The sequence below is a fragment of the Pleurodeles waltl genome, chromosome 6, assembly GCF_031143425.1.
Source record: "Pleurodeles waltl isolate 20211129_DDA chromosome 6, aPleWal1.hap1.20221129, whole genome shotgun sequence".
Lineage (NCBI taxonomy): Eukaryota > Metazoa > Chordata > Amphibia > Caudata > Salamandridae > Pleurodeles > Pleurodeles waltl.
The window spans coordinates 545,492,248-545,518,709 of record NC_090445.1 but is presented as its reverse complement, the minus strand read 5'-3'; the positions used below and the strand labels follow the sequence as shown (position 1 = coordinate 545,518,709).

Below are 26,462 nucleotides of genomic sequence, written 5' to 3'. Positions count from 1 at the left end.
ACCCTTCTCCGATACCCATATATCCAGTGCCCACTCAAATAGCCCCGTGTAGCCATTTAAGGGTAATAAGGCGGATTTAGATAAATGTATGTATAGGCCCAATGTTTCGCCGAATATCTGCATGATCTGAAGGATGTGCGGGCCCCTTGGGCCCAGGGTCCGCCAAGGAGAACAGTATGTCGTCCGCATACAATACCATCCTATCTTGAGTATTCTGGACTCCATCAAATACTCTTGCTTGAGCATCCATTCTTACTCAAACAGCTAGGCGCTCAATCGCCAGCACAAACAAAGGGGAAAGGGGAGATCCCTGATGAGTTTCCCCGTTGAACTGGGAACATGCCCGATATGTGGCCTGCAATGCAGACAGATACTGTCAAATTAGTGTGTAGTAAGCATACATATGAGGTATAACGTAACAGTTTTTTACCTATAAGTGCAGTTTTGCAGCTTGAAGATTTTCTGGATTCACATGCTGTGCATTATTCTGCCATCTAGTGGTTGGCTCCGGATGTTCTACTATTTCCCCAAAATGTTTTGTTCGTCTTCTTTTTCTACCTTTGTTTGTTGGTGGCGTCAACAGAACCTCCATTTGGTGTCTCCTTATGACATGGTTGCCCTTCCCCTGGATGTTCCCACCTTAGTTCGCCAACTTCAGATTTTTTTTGTTACTCTTCTTCCCCATCTTCTTGGTGAAGGTGGGTAGGTTGCTTGTGAATACAGAAAATCCCCAAGCTGCAAAATTACACCTACAAGTAAGAAACTTTTATGTTTTGTGGCATGAACTTTTCTGGATTCACATGCTGTGCACTGATTGTAAAACAGTTTGACTACTGTGGTTGTTGGAATGAAGATGGGCATTGACATGTAAAGAGATGCTTTAACATCATTTGTCCCACCTGTCCATCTTTGTTAATTTGTATATCAATGCAATAGTGTTTTGTACATTTGTGCACTGATGCACAAGTTGCCGCCATGCATATTTCTTGCAATGGAATGTTTGACATATAGGCAACGGTAGCTCCTTTCTTCCGTGTTGAGGGTGGTCCAGGTGCTATAGGTAAATGCTTCACCTGCATTGGTGTGACATAACTGAATTAATTGCACAATCTATCTCGTAATATTGTTCTTCGTAACGGCTCTTCCCAGATAGTTTTCTGAGAAGGCTACAAAGAATTGCTGTGTTTTTCTGAAAGGTTTTGTCTTTTCAATGTAGTACATGATGGAGCGCCTTGAATTCAATGTGTGCAAAGTTTTTTCCGCTTGTCTCTTTGGACTTTGAAAAAAACTGGAAATTTGAATAGATTGGTTATTGTGAAACTGGGAGACTACCTTTGGTATAAAACGTGGATTTGTTCTCATGACAATTCTGTCTTTGTGAATTTGAAAGTAGGGTTCTTGAATAATGAGTGCTTGTAACTCACTAACCCTGCGTAGGGAAGCAACAGTACTTGGAAAGCAGTCTTTAATGTTAACATCTGTAAAGCTGCTTTGTGTAATGGCTCAAATGTTTTTTTCATGAGTGGTTGAAGAACTACATTTAGGATCCATGTAAAGTTGTCATCTTGAATTTTTGTGTTTTATAAATGTATTGATGTACCTGCGATCTAATATTGGTCGCAGGGATAAGTCTACTTTTGTTATTAGGAAATAAACTGAATGTATCTTTTTTTGCCCCCCTATGGTGGGTATTTTACTAATTCTGTGCAAAATATCAGAATTATATTATATTTAGAATCCATTTGTCTAAAGTTATTTTTCTCCACTCCTGGAGAACATTTTTTAATTTTCCACTGACTGGTGAAATGTGATGGAACCCTGTTTTTTTGCTGTCTTGATTCACAGAAGCTTTCTTTGATGTTGCAATGCAGTCATTTAATTGCTGGAGTTAAACCTCCTCTTGCTGGTTGTCCTCTACCTCTAACTCTCCCATGAAATGATTTCCTTTTATGTTGCTTATACTGCCAACCCTGTTGTGAGGAGGTGGCTGTGTGCCACTATGGAAGCTCGGATGAGAACACCCCGAATGGAAGCTACCCCTCGTGGATGGTCTTCTTGCTGGGAAAGAGCCCCTCTGTACTTCTCCTCAGAACTGTAATGCACCTATGGATTTTGTAGTCCTGTTGTCTCTTTTCAGCTGATTTGAGCTTTCATCAATGGAGTTTCCAAATAATTGCTGTCCATTAAACGGGCTGCTTATTATGTTCACTTGGACCTCAGGTTTGAAACCTGTACTTCTACCAGGAAGGTTGTCTTAAAGTAACCCCCATCATTAATTGCTGCCATCTTTTTATATTGGTATGGGCAATGTTTGGAGGAGGGGGGGAAGAGGGTGTGTGTGTCTGTGTTGAGTAAAGCATTGGAATCGGGCTTGTGATTGGTAGTAGAGCTGAGATTCTGATTGGTTCCTGGTTTTTGGGCTGGGCTTGTGATTGGTAGTAGAGCTGAGATTCTGATTGGTTCCTGGTTCTAGGGTTGGGGTTGTGATTGGTTGTCAGGATTAGGGGTATGATTGGTGATTAGGGCTGGGTCTCCCATTGGTTGCTTGAATTAGGGTTACAAATCTTTTTGGTTAGGGTTAGGACTAGGTTTCTATTGGCCAGTAGGGCTATTTAAGGCTAGGGCTCAGAGCGTCTCAGCCAGGGCAGCGAGGCGGAGAGGACAAGGGCAGCTGCCTATTTGGGCCTGTTCAGGACAGGTAGGGCCAAGGCCCAGAAATGCTGCTCAATTTCCCATTTTTCAGAAAGGAACCTTACTCCCTTCATATCCATCAACATGCAAACACATTATCTGCAAAGACATCCAACTCCTGCATCACAAACTGACCGCATACAGATTGCAATGTCCCATTATCCAACATGATACCCCACATACCACACCTTTACACATATCTACCACAACTACAACAGTAAAACACCTTCATTATCACAGCAAACACTACTCTGTCCACTCCCACTAACACAACCTGCCATCACCCACACAACACAAAACCACACTATACATTACTTTCAGCCTTCCAGATACACACTCCCTGTTCATATAAAACAACACTATCCTCTAATTGCTCCACACAGACCACCTTTCATCATGACAATTCCTAAACCCAGCCTTCCAACACACCATCTACAAACGCGCTTACCCTCTCTTCACCAATTACGCTCAACCATACAATCCTCACACTCCACCACAAATATTACCTCTTCCAGTCATCACAACACAAACTTTCCTGACACACATACATCCCCACTTACACACCTCATACATTCATCTCCAATACACATAACCCACTGTAATACTCTAATTCCACTCACCAGCACTCACATACAAATCCCTCACTGAAAACCACTACATCAATATCCCCTCTCACTATTCCACAAAACAATAGACCACACACACCAGCACATCAAATCAACACAAACGTTCAATATACTTATCTTCACACCTACTCCCACCCTCATGACTACACAAAGAATACAAATCCCGTCCTCTCTTCACCCTGCATTCTCACTCTTCACAAACATCTACCACAAGCGCCCCAACACAGCAACATTAATTCACCCGCCTCTCATCCACTGCACAATTTAGTGCCTTATTACATTATGATCCACATGCTCCTCCACCACCCCTAATCCATACTCCATCCACACTAAACAGACGCAAACAAAATAAACAACATGCCACTCAACTTCACATCCCCTTGTCTATTACATAAGGCTACCCTACAAAAAAACAGTACACTCTTCATGTCTCTCTCTCAGCCACCAAGTCCACCACCCACACACACAGACCCCAAAAAATGCTTCCTAAACCTGATTAAAGAGGAACACTATATTGACAAACAAGACTTTTGTGACCCTCACACAGTTATCACAACTAACAACACACTTGCTTCAAGCTGAACATATTCTGCTCACCCTTCTCCTAAACAAAACAACACTGGCACTAACACACTTTTTCTAAACTGACAGCTCATGAATGCTCGGTCACTCTAAAAAAAACAAAAAAAACAAGCACCACATCTACAACCTGCTCACAGACACACAACCTGACTTACTATTTATAACAGAACCATGTTTTGGAGATGACATGGCCCCAGTGTTGGATGAAGCTGTTACTCCGGGATATCAAACTATCACCCAAAACCAAGTAGGAAAGAGAGGAGGTGGACTAGCTATAATATTCAAACAAGCAATAAATCTCAGTAAAACAGACATTTCCATACAAGGTTGTGAAGCCCTCCTCACCAGATGCCACCCTTCTCCAACTTTCTCCTATAACATTCTCCTCCTTTACAGACCTCCTCCTAACTACTCTACATTCCTAGATGCTTTTCTAGATACCGACTCAAACCCAATTACATTATACTCAAACCTATGCATTCTTGGGGACCTAAACATTTGGTATGACAATCCCAATATGCTCCATCCAAAAGCTATCACCACTGGCCTAGTCGCATTGAACCTACATCAGATTGTACACAATCTCACATACATCGCTGGACACATCCTAGATGTCATTTTTGCTAAGCCAGATCTAGTTACCGTTCATAGTATCATGCCAATCACGTGGTCAGAACACCATTTGATAACTTTCCAACATAAAACACCACAAATCAACCCCCCCCACAACTACTTACATACATGCACCTATTGACCATGGAGCAAACTCAATTTTGATGACTTAGAAACACAACTAACAGCCAACACAGATCTAGATACAATTAATTCTGTTCCAAAGCTTTATGAGTGGCCACAGGAAGCTTTTGATATCCTAATATCACTCAGAAAAAGTAAAAAGGACAAAAAAATCAACACCTTGGAGAAACAAAGAATTAAAAAAGATAAAGCAACAAATCAGAAGGTTGCAGCAGACCTGGCTCAAAACATTCAAGACAAACTGCAGCTACACAAATGTAACAGAATATACAAATCATCAATCAAAAAAGCTAAAAAAAAAAAAAGGTACTACCCAGACAGAATTGAAAATGCTAAATCTGCAACCAAAGAATTTTGAAAACCTAAATGCATGAAAGGAAGTCTTCTCACTAAAGGTTTCACAAACAAACTGGCAACTCATTACACAACCAAGGCAGACACATTGGACTCCTATTTAAAACAGAAGAAAACCATCAGCACCAGCCCCTTTCCTAAAATCCCCTCTAAGAATAAACCAACCCAGCCTCTACAGTCCTTCAAACAAATATCACAAGGTGAATTTATGGATTTGGTCATAGCAAGCAGGCCTTCCGGTTGCCCTTCTGACCCTTGTCCACCACACATCTTCAAGAACGTTCTTTTATCTACTTCTGCTGCCACACCTGTAAGAAGAATCATCAACTCTTTAACTACAGGAACTTTTCCTGAAGTCCTGAAAAAGGCATACATAAGCCTGTTATTTAAGAAAACAAACCTAGACCCGCAGGACCCAAACAACTACAGACCAATCACAAATGGACCTTTCCGTGGCAAACTAACAGAAACAGCAGCACTCGCCCAGATGTCACAATTCATTGAACACAATTCAATACTTTCAGACTATCAAACTGGATTTCGCCCAGGAAGAGGCATTGAATCGGCACTCATAGGAATCTGGGACGATCTTAAAAACACAGTCAACCGCAATGGAGTTGCTGCACTACTTCTCTTGGACCTCTCGGCTGCCTTTGATACGGTTGAACAAGACACCCTAATTCAAAAACTCCACGAAGCAGGCATAGAAGGGACTGCTCTCGACTGGACTACATCCTACCTTCAAGACAGAACTAATATTATCTATTCTCCCACCTACTCATCCAAACCCTATCTCACAAAAGCAAGGGTTCTCCAAGGATCAATCATCTCACCTTTGCTTTTTAACATCTACATGATATCATTACCAGAACTGATCAATGATTTTCAACTCACATGCTACAACTGTGCAGATGACACACAAATACTACTTAAATTGGAATGCCCCAAAGACATTGAAAACTCACAAATCTTCAGTTGCCTCAGAGCTGTTGATCAGTGGATGACTTGGAGCCATCTCAAACTAAACGCCTCCAAAACAAAAATACTCCTATGTGGTGAGTGGAAACATTATGCCCCACTGTGCACCTGGCCTGAAGATCTCGTCAACCTCCTCAATTATCAGAGAAAGTTAAAAACCCTGGAATTACCATGGATCCAAGTTAACAATGAATGCCCAAGTGGACAAATTACCACAAACAAGCTTCATCACCTTGAAGACTCTACGATGCATCTTCCCCCCACCTCAGATTTCCACACAAGGTGCAGGTTATGATCTCTCTCGTACTATCCAAAATGGATTATGCCAATGGCCTCCACCATGGAATCATCTCCATCTATTATGAACAAAACTACAACATATTCAGAACTCCACTGCAAGGCTATTACATGTAAAGCCACAAGTCCACATCTCCCCTGCATTACGAGCACTACACTGGTTACCCATTGCCGGAAGATCCACCTTCAAGCTGCTTTTTATCACCCACAAAGCTATACATGGAACAGGACCGCTTTTTATCAGAAACAAAATAACCAAATACATTCAACAAAGAAACCTCCGCTCAAGACTGGCCCCCTGTCTTAGAACACCACCATACAAGAAACAGACTACAAGTGGGACATCCTTCTCCATTCAAGCAGCCTCACTATGGAATTCATTGCCCCCAAATAAAAAATCCACGGATAACTATTTCGTCTTTAGAAGACTACTCAAGAGTTGGCTCTTTCCTTCATAACCAACATATTCAAACAGCAATGGACTGGAAATGCCTATAACTATTTTAATCTGATTATGTGTATATTCTAGATATGTATAGTTCTTTAGGAAATAGGTATTGCTACTATGTCATAACAATAAATTACACACATACTCTTTAAACCTGTTTAACAAATATATATTTACTCACAATTAAATATGTATATATGTATATATATATATATATATGTATATATATATATATATATATATGGAAAATGTCACTTACCCAGTGTACATCTGTTCGTGGCATTAGTCGCTGCAGATTCACATGCTGTGCACATCCCGCCATCTGGTGTTGGGCTCGGAGTGTTACAAGTTGTTTTTCTTCGAAGATAGTCTTTGAGACACGAGACCGAGGGACTCCTCCCATTTCGACTTCATTGCGCATGGGCGTCGACTCCATCTTAGATTGTTTTCCCCGCAGAGGGTGAGGTAGGAGTTGTGTATGCTAGTAATAGTGCCCATGCAATGGAGTGAATACGTATGTACATAATGAAGTTTAAAGTAATATATTTACAAATTTACAAATGTTCAAGATCAACTTCTAAACGGCTACAGGCTCCCGGGGAGGCGGGTGGGCGCATGTGAATCTGCAGCGACTAATGCCACGAACAGATGTACACTGGGTAAGTGACATTTTCCGTTCAATGGCATGTGTAGCTGCAGATACACATGCTGTGCATAGACTAGTAAGCAGTTATCTCCCTAAAAGCGGTGGGTCAGCCTGTAGGAGTTGAAGTTGTTTGAAATAATGTTCGTAGTACAGCTTGACCTACTGTGGCCTGTTGTGCAGTTAACACATCTACACAGTAGTGTTTGGTAAATGTATGAGGCGTAGACCATGTTGCTGCCTTACATATTTCGTTCATTGGAATATTTCCTAGAAAGGCCATGGTAGCACCTTTCTTTCTGGTCGAGTGTGCCTTTGGTGTAATAGGCAGCTCTCTCTTTGCTTTAAGATAGCAGGTTTGAATACACTTAACTATCTATCTAGCAATGCCTTGTTTAGAAATTGGATTCCCTGTTTGAGGTTTTTGGAATGCAATAAATAGTTGTTTTGTTTTTCGAATTAGTTTTGTTCTGTCAATGTAGTACATTAGCGCTCTTTTGATGTCTAATGTATGCAGTGCTCTTTCAGCTACAGAATCTGGCTGTGGGAAGAACACTGGTAATTCTACCGTTTGATTCAAGTGGAACGGTGAGATCACTTTTGGTAAAAATTTTGGATTTGTCCGTAGAACTACTTTATGCCTGTGTATTTTAATAAATGGTTCTTGTATGGTAAATGCTTGAATTTCACTCACTCTTCTTAGAGATGTGATGGCAATCAAAAATGCAACTTTCCATGTTAAGTATTGCATTTCACAAGAGTGCATGGGCTCAAAAGGTGGACCCATGAGTCGTGTTAAGACAATGTTGAGGTTCCATGAAGGAACTGGTGGTGTTCTTGGTGGTATAATTCTCTTTAGGCCTTCCATAAATGCTTTTATGACTGGTATCCTAAATAATGAAGTTGAGTGCGTAATTTGCAGGTAAGCTGAAATTGCCGTAAGATGTATCTTTATTGAAGAGAAAGCTAGCTTTGACTTCTGCAATTGTAGTAAGTATCCTACTATATCTTTGGCAGATGCGTGTAAGGGTTGAATTTGATTATTATGGCAGTAATAAACAAATCTTTTCCACTTATTTGCATAGCAGTGTCTAGTGGTAGGTTTCCTAGCTTGTCTTATGACCTCCATACATTCTTGTGTGAGGTCTAAGTGTCCGAACTCTAGGATTTCAGGAGCCAAATTGCTAGATTCAGCGATGCTGGATTTGGATGTCTGATCTGTTGTTTGTGTTGTGTTAACAGATCTGGTCTGTTTGGTAGTTTGACATGAGGTACTACTGAGAGGTCTAGTAGTGTTGTGTACCAAGGTTGTCTTGCCCATGTTGGTGCTATTAGTATGAGTTTGAGTTTGTTTTGACTCAATTTGTTTACTAGATAAGGAAGGAGTGGGAGAGGGGGAAAAGCGTAAGCAAATATCCCTGACCAGCTCATCCATAACGCATTGCCCTGAGACTGATCTTGTGGGTACCTGGATGCGAAGTTTTGGCATTTTGAGTTTTCCTTTGTTGCAAATAGATCTATTTGTGGTGTTCCCCAAATTTGGAAGTAATTGTTTAGTATTTGGGGGTGAATCTCCCATTCGTGGATCTGTTGGTGATCCAGAGAGAGATTGTCTGCTAACTGGTTCTGAATTCCTGGAATAAATTGTGCTATTAGGCGAATGTGGTTGTGAATCGCCCAATGCCATATTTTCTGTGTTAGGAGACACAACTGTGTCGAGTGTGTCCCTCCCTGTTTGTTTAGGTAATACATTGTTGTCATGTTGTCTGTTTTGACAAGAATGTGTTTGTGGCTTATTATGGGTTGAAATGCTTTGAGCGCTAGAAATACCGCTAACAGTTCTAAGTGATTTATGTGAAACTGTCTTTGCTGTATGTCCCATTGTCCTTGGATGCTGTGTTGATTGAGGTGTGCTTCCCACCCTATCATGGAAGTATCTGTTGTTATTACGTATTGTGGCACTGGGTCTTGGAAAGGCCGCCCTTGGTTTAAATGTATACTGTTCCACCATTGAAGCGAGATGTATGTTTGGCGGTCTATCAACACCAGATCTAGAAGCTGACCCTGTGCTTGTGACCATTGTGATGCTAGGCACTGTTGTAAGGGCTGCATGTGCAACCTTGCGTTTGGGACAATGGCTATGCATGAAGACATCATGCCTAGTAGTTTCATCACTAGTTTGACTTGTATCTTTTGTTTTGGATACATGGTCTGTATCACATTGTGAAATGTGTGAACTCTTTGTGGACTTGGAGTGGCAATCCCTTTTGCTGTGTTGATTGTCGCTCCTAAGTATTGCTGTGTTTGACACGGCAGAAGGTGTGACTTTGTGTAGTTGATTGAGAAACCTAGTTTGTGGAGGATTTGTATGACATATCTTGTGTGTTGTGAACACCGTCTTAGCGTGTTGGTTTTGATTAACCAATCGTCTAGGTACGGGAACACATGTATTTGCTGCCTTCTTATATGTGCAGCTACTACTGCCAGGCATTTTGTAAAAACTCTTGGTGCAGTTGTTATTCCGAATGGCAACACTTTGAATTGGTAATGTATCCCTTGGAATACAAACCTTAGGTACTTTCTGTGTGAAGGATGTATTGGTATATGGAAATATGCATCCTTTAGGTCTAGTGTTGTCATGTAGTCTTGTTGTTTGAGCAGTGGGATTACGTCTTGTAATGTAACCATTTGAAAGTGATCTGATTTGATGTAGGTATTTAATGTTCTGAGATCTAGTATAGGTCTCAGAGTCTTGTCTTTTTTGGGTATGAGAAAGTACAGGGAATAAACTCCTGTGTTTATTTGTTGTTTTGGTACTAATTCTATTGCTTCTTTCTGTAGCAATGCCTGAACTTCTAGTCCTAGAAGATCTATATGTTGTTTTGACATACTGTGTGTTTTCGGTGGGACTGTTGGTGGGAATTCGAGGAATTCTATGCAATAACCATGCTGGATAATTGCTAGTACCCAAGTATCTGTTGTTATCTCATCCCAATGTATCTTCCTTGTGCTCTGGGGACAGGCACAAGTTACAGACCAGATGCTGATCCGTATACAGATACTTGTTATGGCATTTTGGACAGAAGCGGAATGGGGTCCGTTCCATCAGCCTTGAAGTCACACGTGGCCGGGCCGACCAGGCCCCGATGGGGGATCGAAAAAACCCCAAAGGGCCACCGGAGCTTTTCAAAATTCGGTGTCGATCTGTTGTAACTAACCCGATACCGAACGCAAACAAAACCGACGATTTTTCAGAGATTCTAACTAACTTTCCGACCCGAAACACGGAGCGAAAAGGAACACGTCCGAACCCGATGGCGGAAAAAAAACAATCTAAGATGGAGTCGACGCCCATGCGCAATGGAGTCGAAATGGGAGGAGTCCCTCGGTCTCGTGACTCGAAAAGACTTCTTCGAAGAAAAACAACTTGTAACACTCCGAGCCCAACACCAGATGGCGGGATGTGCACAGCATGTGTATCTGCAACTACACATGCCATCGAACATATATATATATATATATGTGTGTGGGCATGCATGGTGTATGTATGTGTGTGTATATATACATATGTATGTGTATGTTAGTCTATGCTTAACATGTTCATAGATCGTTGCATGCCTCCTAGATAAATTATATACTTTTGAATCCGTGCTCTCGTTTTTATATCACACTGATCAAATGTTTTATTATCATAAGCATTTCACTATTCAAAAATTGAGGAAGAAATAAGTGTTACAAAATTACACTTATTAATTAAGAAAATTAGTTACTTACATGTAACTGCAGTTCTCCAGTATTGGTATCTTTCATAGATTCACATGCATGAATCATCCCCGTCATCGAGGTGGGAGCCTCACGGTAACTTTAACTACACAAAGCAGTAAGTTTTAAAACCAGAAGGCCTCAGTAGGCCCCATAGGATATGTTATAGCCTATCCACCTTGTTTTGTGAAAAGACCCAAACTTCAGTGCCAACCAATCATGCTTCAGCACCCTCCCAAACACTCCCAACAGAGGCTGATTTGCCTCAGATTTTCTAGTTTAAGTGTGAAGTTCAATATCTGTATATTAGGGGAGCTTCTGAGGGGTGGAGGGTGGGTCGCATGTGAATCTATGAAAGATACCAATACTGGAGAACTGCAGTTACAGGTAAGTAACTAATTTTCTTCTCCAGTATTGGATCTTTCATAGATTCACATGCTTGAATCAGAGTAACGAGCAGTAATGTTGGAGAATTAGTGAATTAATCAGCATGTTGTTTTATCGTAATTCTCCAACTGATATCAATAACAGTAATACGAAAAAAGTGTATGTCTGAATATTATGCTACAAAATGTGCCGCTGTTGTTCTGAAGTCTACAACATTTTTACACAATATCAAGAAGCGTTGGTATTATGACTAGTATGAAGCAAAATATTAGAGTAATCAGCACTGTAATATAAAATTAGATGTTAACGAAACTGAAGAATCATATCGAACATACCTTGATTGTGGTGGTGGGATGTTGTAAGAGGCTCACCTTAACGAAATAGATGCCTCAGCACTGCCTGCCCCACCGCTGCATCAATGTTACTTGTTTCTTCGAGACAATAGTGTTTTGTAAACGTATGCTGGCTGGACCATATGGCCACTCTGCAGATGCTATGCAGTGGCACCCCAGCGAAGAGTGCAGCCTAAGTGGCTACCAATCTTGTAGAATGGGCTCTCACCTTGCTGTGGAGCGGTTTACCAGCCTTAGCATGACAGAATTGGATCGCCAGGCCAATCCACCTGGCTATAGTCTATTTGAACACTGCGTGTCCCTTTTTTGTTCCACCAAATGCAACAAATAACTGGTTGTTTCCTGTAGGTAAAATTTTAGACACCTTTTTATATCCAGGGAATGTAATGTATTTTCCGCTACCGTCTGCGGATTTGGAAAAAAGGTTTTTAAGATGACTGGTTCATTCAAGTGAAAAGTTGAAGGAACTTTTGGGATATACTTAGGATTTGTTCTCAGGATTACACCAGAATTTGTAAGTTGGAGGAAAGGCTCTTTAGTAGTGAAGGCCTGAATGTTGCGGACTCTTTTGGCTGAAGAGCTAGTAGTAATGCGGTCTTCCATGAGATGAATTTGAGATTGGCTCTGTGGATCGCCTCAAAAGGAGCTTTCATGAGTTGCATTAAGACAATATTCAGGGACCAGAACTGCGGAGGTTTCCGGACTGGTGGGAAAACACGGAACAGGCCCTTCATGAATTGTTTCACAATCCTGGTGGAGTGTAATGAGACCATGTCTTTTGATCTACGGTATCTTGAGATTGCTGCCAGATGCACTCGAATGGAGGAGTATGAAAGTCCTGAATTTGCCAAAAGCAACAGATATGGTAGTATTTGCTCTGTAGGAGAAGAAATAGGATGTATACCTTCCGCTGCACACCATATACAAAAACGTTTCCATTTAAGTTTGTAAGTTTTATTGGTAGTGTCAGCTCTAGCTTTGGCTAAGATTTCTCTTCACTCCGAGGAAATGTTCAGATTTACATACTCATTGAATTCAGGAGCCAAGCCGACAAGTGAAGAGATGACTGATCTGGATGCCTGACTTGTCCCCGGTGCATTGTCAAGAGGGTTGGACTCTATTTGAGTTGCACATGTGGCTGTTTGGAGAGCATTAGGAGCTCCGTGTACCAGACCTGTCTGGGCCACCTGGGAGCTATCAACAGAAGGCGACACACCTCCGTCTTCATTTTGTTGATGAGTCTCGGTATGAGCGGGATCGGAGAAAAAGCGTAGGCATAGACCCCGGACCATCTCATCGTAAACGCATTCCCCCACGATCCTTTCGGGGGAAGCAAACTTGCATAATACTGGCATTTCTTGTTCTCCAATGTGGCAAACAGGTCGAGATTTGGTTTGCCCCATAAAAGGAAGAGTCGAACGAGAAGTTCCTGGTCTAGCTCCCACTCGTGGTATGGTATCACTGTCCTGCTCAGGGTGTCTGCCAGAACGTTGGTCTGTCCTGGCACATGCTCCGCTTTGAGCAAAATGTTGTGCTTGATGGCCCATTTCCAGATATCCTGAGCCAGTTGCGAGAGTTGCAGAGATCTTGTGCCCCCCTGCTTGTTTAGATAAAACACGCTGGTTGTATTGTCCGTTCTGATTAAGACGCTTGAGTTTTGAAGTTTTGGCAAAAAAGCTTTGAGAGCTAGGCTTATCGCTTTGAGCTCCAGGTGATTTATGTGGAGCCGAACCTCTTTTGCATTCCAGGATCCGCTGATTTGCAAATCCTGGCAGGGTGCACCCCATCCCTGGAGAGAAGCATCTGTTGTTACTATATAACTGGGTACTTGATGAAGGAATGTGAGTCCGTTGGACAAATTGGTCAGTGTTGCCCACCACTTCATGGTGGTTTGCATTATAGGTGTTATGCGAATTCTGTCTTCTAACTAACCGTGCACCTGAGTCCACTGTACATCCAATTGTTCTTGCAGGGGTCGCATATGGAGCCTGCAATCTGGGACCAGCGGAATGCATGATGAGATCATCCCTAGCAATGATTTGTAGGTGCGGACTGATACAAACTTTTTTGTAGAGTTTGCGTGCTAAGGAGCTTAGTTTTTGCTTCCTTTCGTGAGACGGATACGCCTTGCTGTGGACCGTGTCTAGTATTGCTCCTAGAAAATTCAATACCTGTGTGGGGTGAAGCTGAGATTTTTGATAATTGACGACAAACCCTAGGCTGTTTAACAATTGGAGGCAAACCGAAATATGACGTACCACCTGAGGCTTTGAAGGTGCCTTCATGAGCCAGTCGTCTAGGTACAGAAAAACCTGCATGCCCGACTGGCGGAGATGTGCTGCTACAGGAGCCAACATTTTCGTGAAAATTCTGGGGGGCAATTTCAAACCGAATTGAAGAACTCGGAATTGGAGGTGCATACCAGCTACTTTGAACCTGAGGAATTTGCGGTGGTTGCGGTGTATTGGAATATGAAAGTAAGCATCGCATCCTGGAGGTCTGGGGATGCCATCAGATCTCCAGTATTTAAAAGGCGCAAGTCATCCTGTAGTGTCACCATCCTGAACGATTGTTTCTTTAGGAACTTGTTTAGTGCTCTTAAGTCCAGAATGGGGCGCCAGTCCCCAGAGGGTTTCTTTACGAGAAAGAAGCGGGAATAGAATCCCCTGTTCCTCTGAGAAAAAGGGACCAGTTCTATTGCTCCTTTGCCCAGCATCACTTGTACTTCCTTGAGGAGTTGGTTCACCCTCGGGGCGGAGGGCCTGATGGGGGAACAGCTGGTGGTGTCTGTGTGAATTCCAGAGTATGGCCTCTGGCCACTATATCAAGCACCCACTTGTCTGATGTTATTGCTGCCCATTGAAGGAAATAAGAAGTGATGCGACCTCCAACCCTCGAGATTGGTGAAGGGAAGTATGCTGGTATGGCTGGTAGGTCATTGTTTCCTGCCAGTATCCCTTCCTCGGGCAGCCATTCTTCCTCTTGCTGGATGTTTATAGGCCGCGGCCGGTGGCAACCGGTTATGCTGCTGCGGTTGTCGGGATCCTGTGGAGGAAGACTGATACTGGGGTCTGTACTGATGGTAGCCCCCTCAAAAGGAGTAACCTCCTCTTCCCCTTGCCCCATGAAAAGGTTGCTTTTTATACTGTAGGGTACCTAATGATTTAGCCGTATCCGTATCTGTTTTGATGGCTTGTAACATGTCGTCGACATGCTTTCCAAACAGACTTTCACCATCAAAAGACATGTCGAGAACTCGGCTCTGGACCTCCGGTCGAAAGGATGTAGCTTTTAGCCATCCTTGCCTACGTAAGACTGCTGCCCCAGCCAATTGTCTGAAACCAGTTAAAGAAATGTCTATTGCGCTATCTATAATCTCTGCAGCAATCCGCTCCCCTTCCTGCAACACCTTCTTCGCTTCCACCTTGATATCCTCCGGCAAGAGATCCAAGAAAGCAGACATGTCTGCCCACATCTGGCGATCATATCTCCCTAGGATGGCCAGGGAATTAGCTGCCTCGACTGTGATCGCTGCTACAGAGGATAATTTCTTTCCGATATTATCCAATCTCCTCCCTTCTTTGTCTGGGGGAGATGCTATAGGTGTGGAAGGGTTTCTAGAACGTTGTTGCGCTGCCTGCGATATCACTGAATCCGGTTTCGGTTGCGACACTAAACAGGTCGGAGAATCATCCGGGGCCTTATATTTCTTTTCTAGCCTTGGCATTTGTGAAGGAACTGTCGCCGGATTCTTCATCGCCTTCAACCCTTCCTGACATAAGAAGTCTACTATCGGTATCGTCTTTACCGATCTCTTTGATGGCTCCTTGAAGTCGTAAAGGAAGCACTCTGTTTCATGAGAAATAATAGAAAGGCCAAATCGCTTTGCCACTCTCTCGATCAAATTATGAAAACCTCCTATGTCCTCTGGAGGCGAATCCACTGGACCTGCTGGAGGTGAAGATGGTGTGGGGACGAGGTAATCATCCCATTCACTGGTCACTGAATCTCTTAACTCACCCTCTTCCCTCTCGTCGTCCGACGAGGGATGACCTTCTTGCGTTTGGCTACTCAATGGTATGACAATGTGCGACGTCTCCGGGAGACTGGTCCTCGGGGTTTGACGAGGCGTCTGGTGGGTTTCAGGCCTGGGTGGTGTGGTAGGTGTTGATGGTGAAAATCTTCTGTAGCAGTCGTTGAGCATACATTGAAGGTCTGCCACCAATGTGCTTGGCATGGAGAGGGATAATTGTTGTTCTGTCGGGGGGTATGACATTGAAGCATAGTTGGGCTGGTACTGCCCTTCATCTTCCTCATCAAAGTCCTGGCATTTTACATGCAGCTGAGACGGGCTACTAGCTGCACAAAACATTCCCTCATCTTGGGAGTATGCGTCATCGTCATCATCCAAGAGATGTTGTGGGGGATATGGCAATACTTTGCTCGGGGAAGTATGCATTGGAAGAATATCAGAAGATTTGTCCCCCATGGTGATGAGTGAAAGAGGCAAGAATCTTGTTGAATCCTCTTGAGAGTAAGCCATCATTGTTGAAGATTGCTCCGGTGAAGTACCCAGGAGGGTAGATGGTTTATACAGTGTCACTACTGTCGACGATATGCTTGTCGACGGTTCCCCTGTTGGCATTTGTATCGTCGACGGTGCTGTCATCGCCGGTGTGCCCTTCTTAAACCTCATTGACAGGTGCTTCGTCGACGGTAGTGCCTTAGTCGATTGGTGGACCCACAACGCATCTGCCGTCGACGACGTGTTAGTCGACAAAGCTTTTTTAAATATCTTAGCTGTAATAATCATCGGCAACGATAATGGTGACGACGTCATGATCATTGGCGAGACCGCCGTTGTAAACGTCGACGACACTGTCGATGTCACCGTCGTCGACGGACGCTTTTTTTCTAAAGAGAACTTTACCGGATCTTTCTGCGGTGACAGAGACAGGGATGCCCTTTTCGCGACACTCTTCCTGTGCAGAGGCGAAGTAGGCTCTGAACGAACCTTTTTTGGCAAACTTGCGTGGGTCTCTGAATGGGAAATACTCTTTTTTGCCTCAGTAGAGACCTGCTTCATCTTTTTGGCCATCTTCCTCGGTGGCTCACCAGGCAATCTTCCTCTCTCACCTGTTCTTTTTTGGGAGTGAGAAGCATGAGATGACGCTTCCCTTTCATCTGAGGAAGGATGTTCCATGGCTTTCTGTTTCTGCAGCCACAAGAGAAGCCTACCCTCACGGTCTTTGAGGGTTTTTTGACTGAAGGTGCGACGGATCTTGCAGTCTCTCACCTTGTGGTCTGGATGGAGGCAGTAGATGCACTTTTTGTGGGGGTCATCAACATGTAGTCTCTTCTTCCCACAACTGCCAGAGTGTAAGGAAATGCCTCCTTGGCATGGTTGCCCCCTGACTTTTTTGCCTTTGCTGATGCTATGTTTACAATTGAAGGTGTGCTGAGGCCTGCTAACCAGGCCCCAGCACCAGTGTTCTTTCCCTAACCTGTACTTTTGTATCCACAATTGGCAGACCCTGGCATCCAGATAAGTCCCTTGTAACTGGTACTTCTAGTACCAAGGGCCCTGATGCCAAGGAAGGTCTCTAAGGGCTGCAGCATGTCTTATGCCACCCTGGAGACCTCTCACTCAGCACAGACACACTGCTTGCCAGCTTGTGTGTGCTAGTGAGGACAAAACGAGTAAGTCGACATGGCACTCCCCTCAGGGTGCCATGCCAGCCTCTCACTGCCTATGCAGTATAGGTAAGACACCCCTCTAGCAGGCCTTACAGCCCTAAGGCAGGGTGCACTATACCATAGGTGAGGGTACCAGTGCATGAGCATGGTACCCCTACAGTGTCTAAACAAAACCTTAGACATTGTAGGTGCAGGGTAGCCATAAGAGTATATGGTCTGGGAGTCTGTCAAACACGAACTCCACAGCACCATAATGGCTACACTGAAAACTGGGAAGTTTGGTATCAAACTTCTCAGCACAATAAATGCACACTGATGCCAGTGTACATTTTATTGTAAAATACACCACAGAGGGCACCTTAGAGGTGCCCCCTGAAACTTAACCGACTGTCTGTGTAGGCTGACTAGTTCCAGCAGCCTGCCACACCAGAGACATGTTGCTGGCCCCATGGGGAGAGTGCCTTTGTCACTCTGAGGCCAGTAACAAAGCCTGCACTGGGTGGAGATGCTAACACCTCCCCCAGGCAGGAGCTGTGACACCTGGCGGTGAGCCTCAAAGGCTCCCCCCTTTGTCACAGCCCAGCAGGGCACTCCAGCTTAGTGGAGTTGCCCGCCCCCTCCGGCCACGGCCCCCACTTTTGGCGGCAAGGCTGGAGGGAACAAAGAAAGCAACAAGGAGGAGTCACTGACCAGTCAGGACAGCCCCTAGGGTGTCCTGAGCTGAGGTGACTCTGACTTTTAGAAATCCTCCATCTTGCAGATGGAGGATTCCCCCAATAGGGTTAGGATTGTGACCCCCTCCCCTTGGGAGGAGGCACAAAGAGGGTGTACCCACCCTCAGGGCTAGTAGCCATTGGCTACTAGCCCCCCAGACCTAAACACGCCCTTAAATTTAGTATTTAAGGGCTACCCTGAACCCTAGAAAATGAGATTCCTACAACTACAAGAAGAAGGACTGCCTAGCTGAAAACCCCTGCAGAGGAAGACCAGAAGACGACAGCTGCCTTGGCTCCAGAAACTCACCGGCCTGTCTCCTGCCTTCCAAAGATCCTGCTCCAGCGACGCCTTCCAAAGGGACCAGCGACCTCGACATCCTCTGAGGACTGCCCCTGCTTCGAAAAGACAAGAAACTCCCGAGGACAGCGGACCTGCTCCAAGAAAAGCTGCAACTTTGTTTCCAGCAGCTTTAAAGAACCCTGCAAGCTCCCCGCAAGAAGCGTGAGACTTGCAACACTGCACCCGGCGACCCCGACTCGGCTGGTGGAGATCCAACACCTCAGGAGGGACCCCAGGACTACTCTGATACTGTGAGTACCAAAACCTGTCCCCCCTGAGTCCCCACAGCGCCGCCTGCAGAGGGAATCCCGAGGCTTCCCCTGACCGCGACTCTTTGAATCCAAAGTCCCGACGCCTGGGAGAGACCCTGCACCCGCAGCCCCCAGGACCTGAAGGACCGGACTTTCACTGGAGAAGTGACCCCCAGGAGTCCCTCTCCCTTGCCCAAGTGGAGGTTTCCCCGAGGAACCCCCCCCTTGCCTGCCTGCAGCGCTGAAGAGATCCCTAGATCTCCCATTGACTTCCATTACGAACCCGACGCTTGTTTCTACACTGCACCCGGCCGCCCCCGCGCTGCTGAGGGTGAAATTTCTGTGTGGGCTTGTGTCCCCCCCGGTGCCCTACAAAACCCCCCTGGTCTGCCCTCCGAAGACGCGGGTACTTACCTGCAAGCAGACCGGAACCGGGGCACCCCCTTCTCTCCATTCTAGCCTATGTGTTTTGGGCACCACTTTGAACTCTGCACCTGACCGGCCCTGAGCTGCTGGTGTGGTAACTTTGGGGTTGCTCTGAACCCCCAACGGTGGGCTACCTTGGACCAAGAACTAAGCCCTGTAAGTGTCTTACTTACCTGGTTAACCTAACAAATACTTACCTACCCTAGGAACTGTGAAAATTGCACTAAGTGTCCACTTTTAAAACAGCTATTTGTGAATAACTTGAAAAGTATACATGCAATTTTGATGATTTGAAGTTCCTAAAGTACTTACCTGCAATACCTTTCGAATGAGATATTACATGTAGAATTTGAACCTGTGGTTCTTAAAATAAACTAAGAAAAGATATTTTTCTATACAAAAACCTATTGGCTGGATTTGTCTCTGAGTGTGTGTACCTCATTTATTGTCTATGTGTATGTACAACAAATGCTTAACACTACTCCTTGGATAAGCCTACTGCTCGACCACACTACCACAAAATAGAGCATTAGTATTATCTATTTTTACCACTATTTTACCTCTAAGGGGAACCCTTGGACTCTGTGCATGCTATTCCTTACTTTGAAATAGCACATACAGAGCCAACTTCCTACACAGAGTCTCTGAACAGACCCTTTTTTGTCTTTTCAGACACGATAAAACTGGAAAGCTGGGTTCCTGAGAGAAAAAATTTCCTGTCAGAAAAAGGTAAACTGAGCAGAGCTCAGGGAGACTCCCTTCACACGACGTGCGGTAGAAAATCTGAGGGAAATCAGCCTCTGTTGGGAGTGTTTGGGAGGATGCTGAAGCCTGATTGGTTGGCACTGAAGTTTTGGTCTTTTCACAAAACAAGGTGGATAGGCTATAACATATCCTATGGGGCCTACTGAGGCCTACTGGTTTTAAAACTTACTGCTTTGTGTATTTAAAGTTACCGTGAGGCTCCCACCTCGACGACGGGGATGATTCAAGCATGTGAATCTATGAAAGATCCAATACTGGAGAACTTCAAACTTTACAAATCTTGAAAGTCTATTTTTATACAATACTATTTTTCTTCTCATATTATACCCATTTTTATATTCCTTGAACATATATATCCTTACTATGTGTTTACATATCTATTTACCTACTGTACTAGAGAAAAAATAGAAATAAACAAATCTATGAATAAAATACAAATAAGTAAATTAAAGTAAAAAAATAATAAATTCATAAATAAAAAATAAAGATTAAAAATAGTATATATATGTATATATCAATAACATTATAAATACATAAAAATAATATAAATGTTACTCTCTTGTAAGCTTTACTTTGTCTACCCATCACCATATGTCGTGTCTCTATCAATCCATCCTCCATCCCCACTGACTCATCCCAAACCCCTTCTACCACTTTTATCTCCAAAATAACCCTGCCTAAGCTCTTCCCTCCTCTTCCACATCTAGCTCACCCAAACGTCAGTTTACTACCATGATCTCCCAAACAACCCTACCAAATTCTCCCTCATTTATCTCACCTTTGACTCATCCAAAACCCCTCCTGCTACTATGATCTCCATAACCCTTCCCACAGACTCTTCCCTCTTCCATCTTGTCCCAAGCCTCATCCTATTACTATAAACTCCCAAGTAACACTTCTGGATTCTTCCCTCCATTATATACCAAAACTGTACCCATAGTTCCCTATACTAATCCACCACTAATTCCTTTGGGTTACTCGCCAAAAAGCGCTTCAACGCCTCGTCAGAGGTAGTAAGCACTATATAAATACTATTACAACTACAATATCCATCCTGCACAGGACTGGCTTAAAGGCCTCTCAGAGGGTTATGGCACTGGGTAGTGTCTGTGTTAAGTGTAAAATACTCTTCAATACCTCGTGTGAAGTTCAAGTCGTATGTAGGACTTTGTATATTCCATAGCGGCTAGTGCCAGCAGAATGAGGGTCTCTCAGCTCCCATATCAAGCCCCATTAGCAATGGAGAGTGATCACATAGGCCCCATGCCAGGACCTCTATACCCATGGCTATCTACCTGTATGGTGGGGACAAAGACATTGTTGAGACTGGAGAGGGAGCCATGCACTGCTGAGAGGTATATAAAACCGGGCTCTCTAAAGGTCTGTAAATCTCAGGACTGTTGTCATTATGGATAATTTGAATATACTAGAGCCTGGCATTGTGCAACTCATGCAGTATCTATCTGGGAATTCATCACATCATTCCAGTTACTTCCAATTACTGTAAGATCATTCGGAAGGTTTCCCCATAAGCATATGACACAATCTACATAAGTCTGTCCCAGCGGCAGTGGGGGTTAGGGGGGCATATATGCAGCACTAGGTAAGGACTTCACCATAAAGTGTGCCTGTCACAACTGTATATCTGCCTAGACAATCAGTCCAAGACTGCTCTAATTGAAATGGTACTGACCTTTGTATTAGAATACTGGTGCCCCAGGATCCCCTTGTGAATCCTGAGTGGTAGATCTGGTTGTGCCCATACCTGGCTAGGCAAGGGGCTTCAGTACCTATAAGGTGAGTCTCCTGCAACATTAAGATGTGGGTTTGGGCCTTCTAGGCATATTTTTAAACTGCTCCACCCTTGACTTTATCGAGGACTCCTGGGACACTCCATGACATGACCTGGATCTCCCCGCCAACCTCAAGGTCTCAATTCTCTCCATTGTCAGGGTGTTGAAGTGTGTACATGTAAAGAGGTGATAGGTGTAGGCGTAGGCAGCTATGTGAGGCAAGACCGTGCTTGTGAACAACATACAAATAACAAAACATCCCCCTAACTTCCCTCACCCATATACTTTGTCAAACAGGAAGGATCTATCACGGAATACTGGTGCATTAAGCTCCAACCGTGGGCTTCCTCTGCCTGTGTCCAATGGATCACTATGTCCCATAATAACAGAATACCTGAGAAGTTAGTTACTTACTAAGGTTGTGATGGTCTAATCAAGCTTTGTCGTCACTGCATCACACAAGATTCTTTGTTAATGTAGAAAAAAAAGTATGACCCCCTCAATCCCATGTCAACCCCCCACCCTGCACTCCCCCCAGCTGCCACTGTTCTGCAGGAGGCGCGCAGCACGCCAAGTCAGTGCGCCTCTGCCCAGTATCAGGTCACCGGATCCCATTTACTGCTGCGCCAGGAAGAGCGAGATCTGTTGCATCGTTTCCTCAAGGGGTCTCCGGGTTGGGCTCTCTCTTCACTCTGCGATGAGTCAGAGTCAATGCGCGGTGGGGTATGAGGTTTCAAGGATGTTCTCTTTTCTGCCCAACAAAAGACCTTCTCTGGTTTCTTGAAGAAATTTGCTTGTGACTCAAACACTACCCAAAACGAGCCAGATAGAGCTGCACAGATGGTAGTTTAAGTTCCCGGAGTCTCTGTTTGGCTTCACTGAACGATTGGCGCTGTTGCTAAACCATCTTCACGTAGTCAGGGAAAATCATGGTAGTGGATGCCTGGAATGAGATCTAAAATTGCAATTCAGCAAACCAAAGTATGGCATCTCTGTCCATGTAGTTCAGGATCCAGGCAATGATCGGACTTGGGCGCGCTCCCAAGGATGGCTTCATGGTTAATGCCCTATGGACTATTTCCACCACAAAGCACAATGACAGTGTGTCCTTGGGTATCACAGAGCGAAGCTATTTGGTTAAAAAGGCATCCACACACCAATTCTCACATCCTTCAGGGAAGCCCACAAATCTAAAGGTTTTTCGCCAAGCTCTACCCTCTGCGTTCTCGACTCGCAGGGAAAGCTCTTTAGTCACCACTATAAGTTTCTGCATTTTGCTTTGAAGGACAACAACAGTCTTCCACTCCGAGACCCTTCTCAGCTTCAGTAATCCGCTCAATGGCTCTGCGGAGATCCTAGCGCAGTAAAGCAACATCTGAGCCAACTGCTGCACTCTTGGCATTCAGCATATGGTCAAAATGTGTGATAACAGCCAGCAATGCTGCACTGTCAGGGTAAGTACCTGATTGGTCGCTGGGGCCAGGGGTTTGTTTCGTAATATGGGGCTGTGCGTGTTTGTCAATTGTGCTTTGTGTTGGTCCAGTTGATATCTTATCCCTGTTCATGTTAAGGACGTCTGTATTGCACCCCACAGTGGTGTCTTTATAAATAAAAACACCTGCAATGCTGCGATTTGTGGATCCTGTGTTATAAGCACTGGCACGCCTTTCAAAATGCAACATGCTCTTAATGAGAAAGCCTGGAGTAGCACAAAGTGTCACATGTGACACACCTGCTTGGATACAAATTTTCTCCCAGCTGACTTCAGAAAATAGATTCCCGGATTTCTGAAGCTTTAACAAACTAGTCTGATTGAGTATCATAAGGCAACATGACGTACAATCAGCTTTTTGGAATAATTCTTAATTTAATAAAAACATTTTGTGCCTATCGGCTGCCACCAGCCTAGAAGTTTTGTTTGTCACTGCTCTTAAAGACAAATCAAAAATGACTAAGTAGCAGCAGCACACCTAAGTATTTTTTTTATTTTAATCAAAGAAGGTGCTCAACCAATTTTGGATGGGCTTAGATGTTAAAAGGATAAACAAGGAAATTAATCTTTATTATTCTCTGTGCAGTGCAGCAAAGGGACAAGCTGATGAAAACTGTTCCTGCTCCCATTAAGATTTAACAATTCAATACGTCACTTGTTTTGTGAAACTGCCTGCAAACAAGCATGTAAACTGACTGCGATTTGGTGATGTGGAAAAGTGTCTGATTGTGTTTGAGAACCATGGCAAACACATATATGGTGAGACAATAAAAGTGAAATAGTGGTTACTTATTACCTACAGTAAGTCTGTATGACCAGAAAGCAGAGAAGTCAAATTATAGCATTAAGTACAAGCAAAAGATGTACTGTGGTACCAGCACAAAACACATGATCACAACTCATTGCAACCTCTTCGGGTGCCAATACCATGGTCATTCAGATAAGGTTCCACAGAATTGTCAGACTAATTTACCATACTGTAGGTCAGCCCATGACTGCACCACTATGTAATCACAGTGCTTTTCCATGAAGTTTGTCTCTTATTTCAATTCTCTACGTTTCTACTAAACGTTTATTTGTACAAGTCCTAATATAAAATCCATACCTGATTGTGCATTGTATTGATCTGGTTGTTGAAGCTCATTGTTAGGTTTGTGCTTGTATTGGGAGCTACATGTGTTGTGAATGGACTCTTTATCTGGTTCACAGTGTCGTACATATTAACCCTCCGTTTGCAAATCTCCATATTTTGAAAGCAGGACTTCACACTGAAAAGAGAACAGAACCAATTAGCATAGGATTTATCTCAGACAAATTCTGACAGCTTCTAGACACGCCACATTGAATCTAGGACCAGACTATATGAACAGCCGAGTCAATTGTTTCCTGTGTGCCAGACCATACTTCGAGTCTCAATTTGCATGCGTCACAATACACAACATTGCAACACAAAATTCACACCTTCTTCAAAAAGAAAGCCTCAAATCCACATGATTAACACAAAGGGAAAAAAGAGTCCGATAGGCTGCATGTAATGGGAAGACAGAAACGTGCTGTTCCTTTATATAGTCAGCAGCTTCCATATCGCATCATGTCTTATTCTGGAATTTAACTCTCATGTTGTTTGTTTTTTCAGGTTAGTGTGAGCAGGATACCTATACACTATTACCTTTGTGGTAAAAGACTTCAAAGCCAAGGAAAAAAATAAATAAAAATAAAATAAAATCACAGGGCATGGAAGGTGTGTCTCATGCTTTGACCTTGTGCTTTCTGCCAAAAGACTATGAGAGGGAGACCTAAGGAGAAAAAGAAGCAGCATCACAAGTCATTCAGGTCAATCCTGCCCCTTTTGGGGATCCCGTTCAAAGTCGAATCCAGATACTTACACAATGTTCTCATCATCAAACACTGCAATAAGCACCAAATCAAGGATGAATTATAGGAAACATTTTAAGTCAAATGGGGAAGCTTCATGCTTTAGGTCAAGACAATCAAGACATTCAGCATTGTGGCCCTTGGTGTTGAGACTCCCCTCTGTGTATCATTTGAAGTCTAGGAGATAGACATTACACCATTCAACATCAAGAAGACAGACGTCAACACAATGTAGTTGGTCTCTACACATACTAAACACCGTTCTTGTCTCCCCTTTTTAGATGCCATGCTCCACTGCACTTCAATCCTCAAATAATGAAAATAGCACCTATAAATCAGTACAGGTCATGGTACAGCCTCTGGTCCTCTTTGAGACAGTTAATGGTCCCTAGTCACACTTCCATGTCTCAAGTAAGAAAAATGACTGTTCCACTGTAGCAGTATGGATTCAGGCCATGTCATAGTACTGAATCAGCCCTGCTCAAAGCCACAAAGTTTATAAAACTATATCTTGATCAGAGATGTGCTGCTGAAGTGCTCTTATTAGATCTCAATGCTGCCTTTGCGGCTGTCTCTCACCCTATCACAGAGATCTTCAAACTGTGGGGCGCGATCCCTAGGTGGGGGGAGGAGTCTTCGACAGGGGGCCGTGCATTCCCCCACCCTCACCTTGACCCATCGTTAAAATGCTTCAGCTGAACTTTGATTAAGTGAATCTCCTGTGCTGTGAAACGAAGCCTCATAGACAGCTAAAGACATGTTTGTGCCAGGGGGCATGCTTTGTGAACGAAATGTGCGCTACGAGTTAATCTGTACATGTAAAGGGTACTTTGGAGCCGATACTAGCTTTTTAATCAGTCGAAGCTTTGTGATGATAAACATTTAGTATTTTTGAGTGCTAGTGCAAAGAGTTAACAACTGCGCTATGAAGTATGTGCTTTTAATTGTAAATGTATTTACATAGCGCTTACTTCACCTGGCGCTGTTGAAGGGGTAGCTATTAAAAAAAATGGTCGTGCATATGCTCTGGTATTACTTAAATCTACATTTTGGAAACACCATTTTATCTTCAACCTTTTTGGTAGTGGCCTATCTTATACTGTGTGTAATGCAAGTATAAAATAAAATAATGCCTTCAATAGTCACAGTGCTTTCTATCACAGGCTGTGACCTTATGGCACTAAAAATACACAAGTAACTGTATTCCACTGCACCAAGATTTCACTCTGT

The 26,462-nt window shown here is 43.7% G+C and overlaps 1 protein-coding gene across 8 annotated transcripts in view; it reads right to left on the bottom strand.

Moving 5' to 3' along the window:
* The window catches only part of HIPK1 (homeodomain interacting protein kinase 1), a 504,680-nt gene that overhangs the window by 115,442 nt on the left and 362,776 nt on the right, over positions 1–26,462 (bottom strand). For all 8 annotated transcript variants that reach the window (XM_069238726.1, XM_069238723.1, XM_069238721.1 and 5 more), the window contains one exon: positions 24,463–24,625. In XM_069238726.1, coding sequence (XP_069094827.1) covers positions 24,463–24,625 — 163 coding nt within the window. The remainder of the gene's footprint in view (positions 1–24,462; positions 24,626–26,462) is intronic.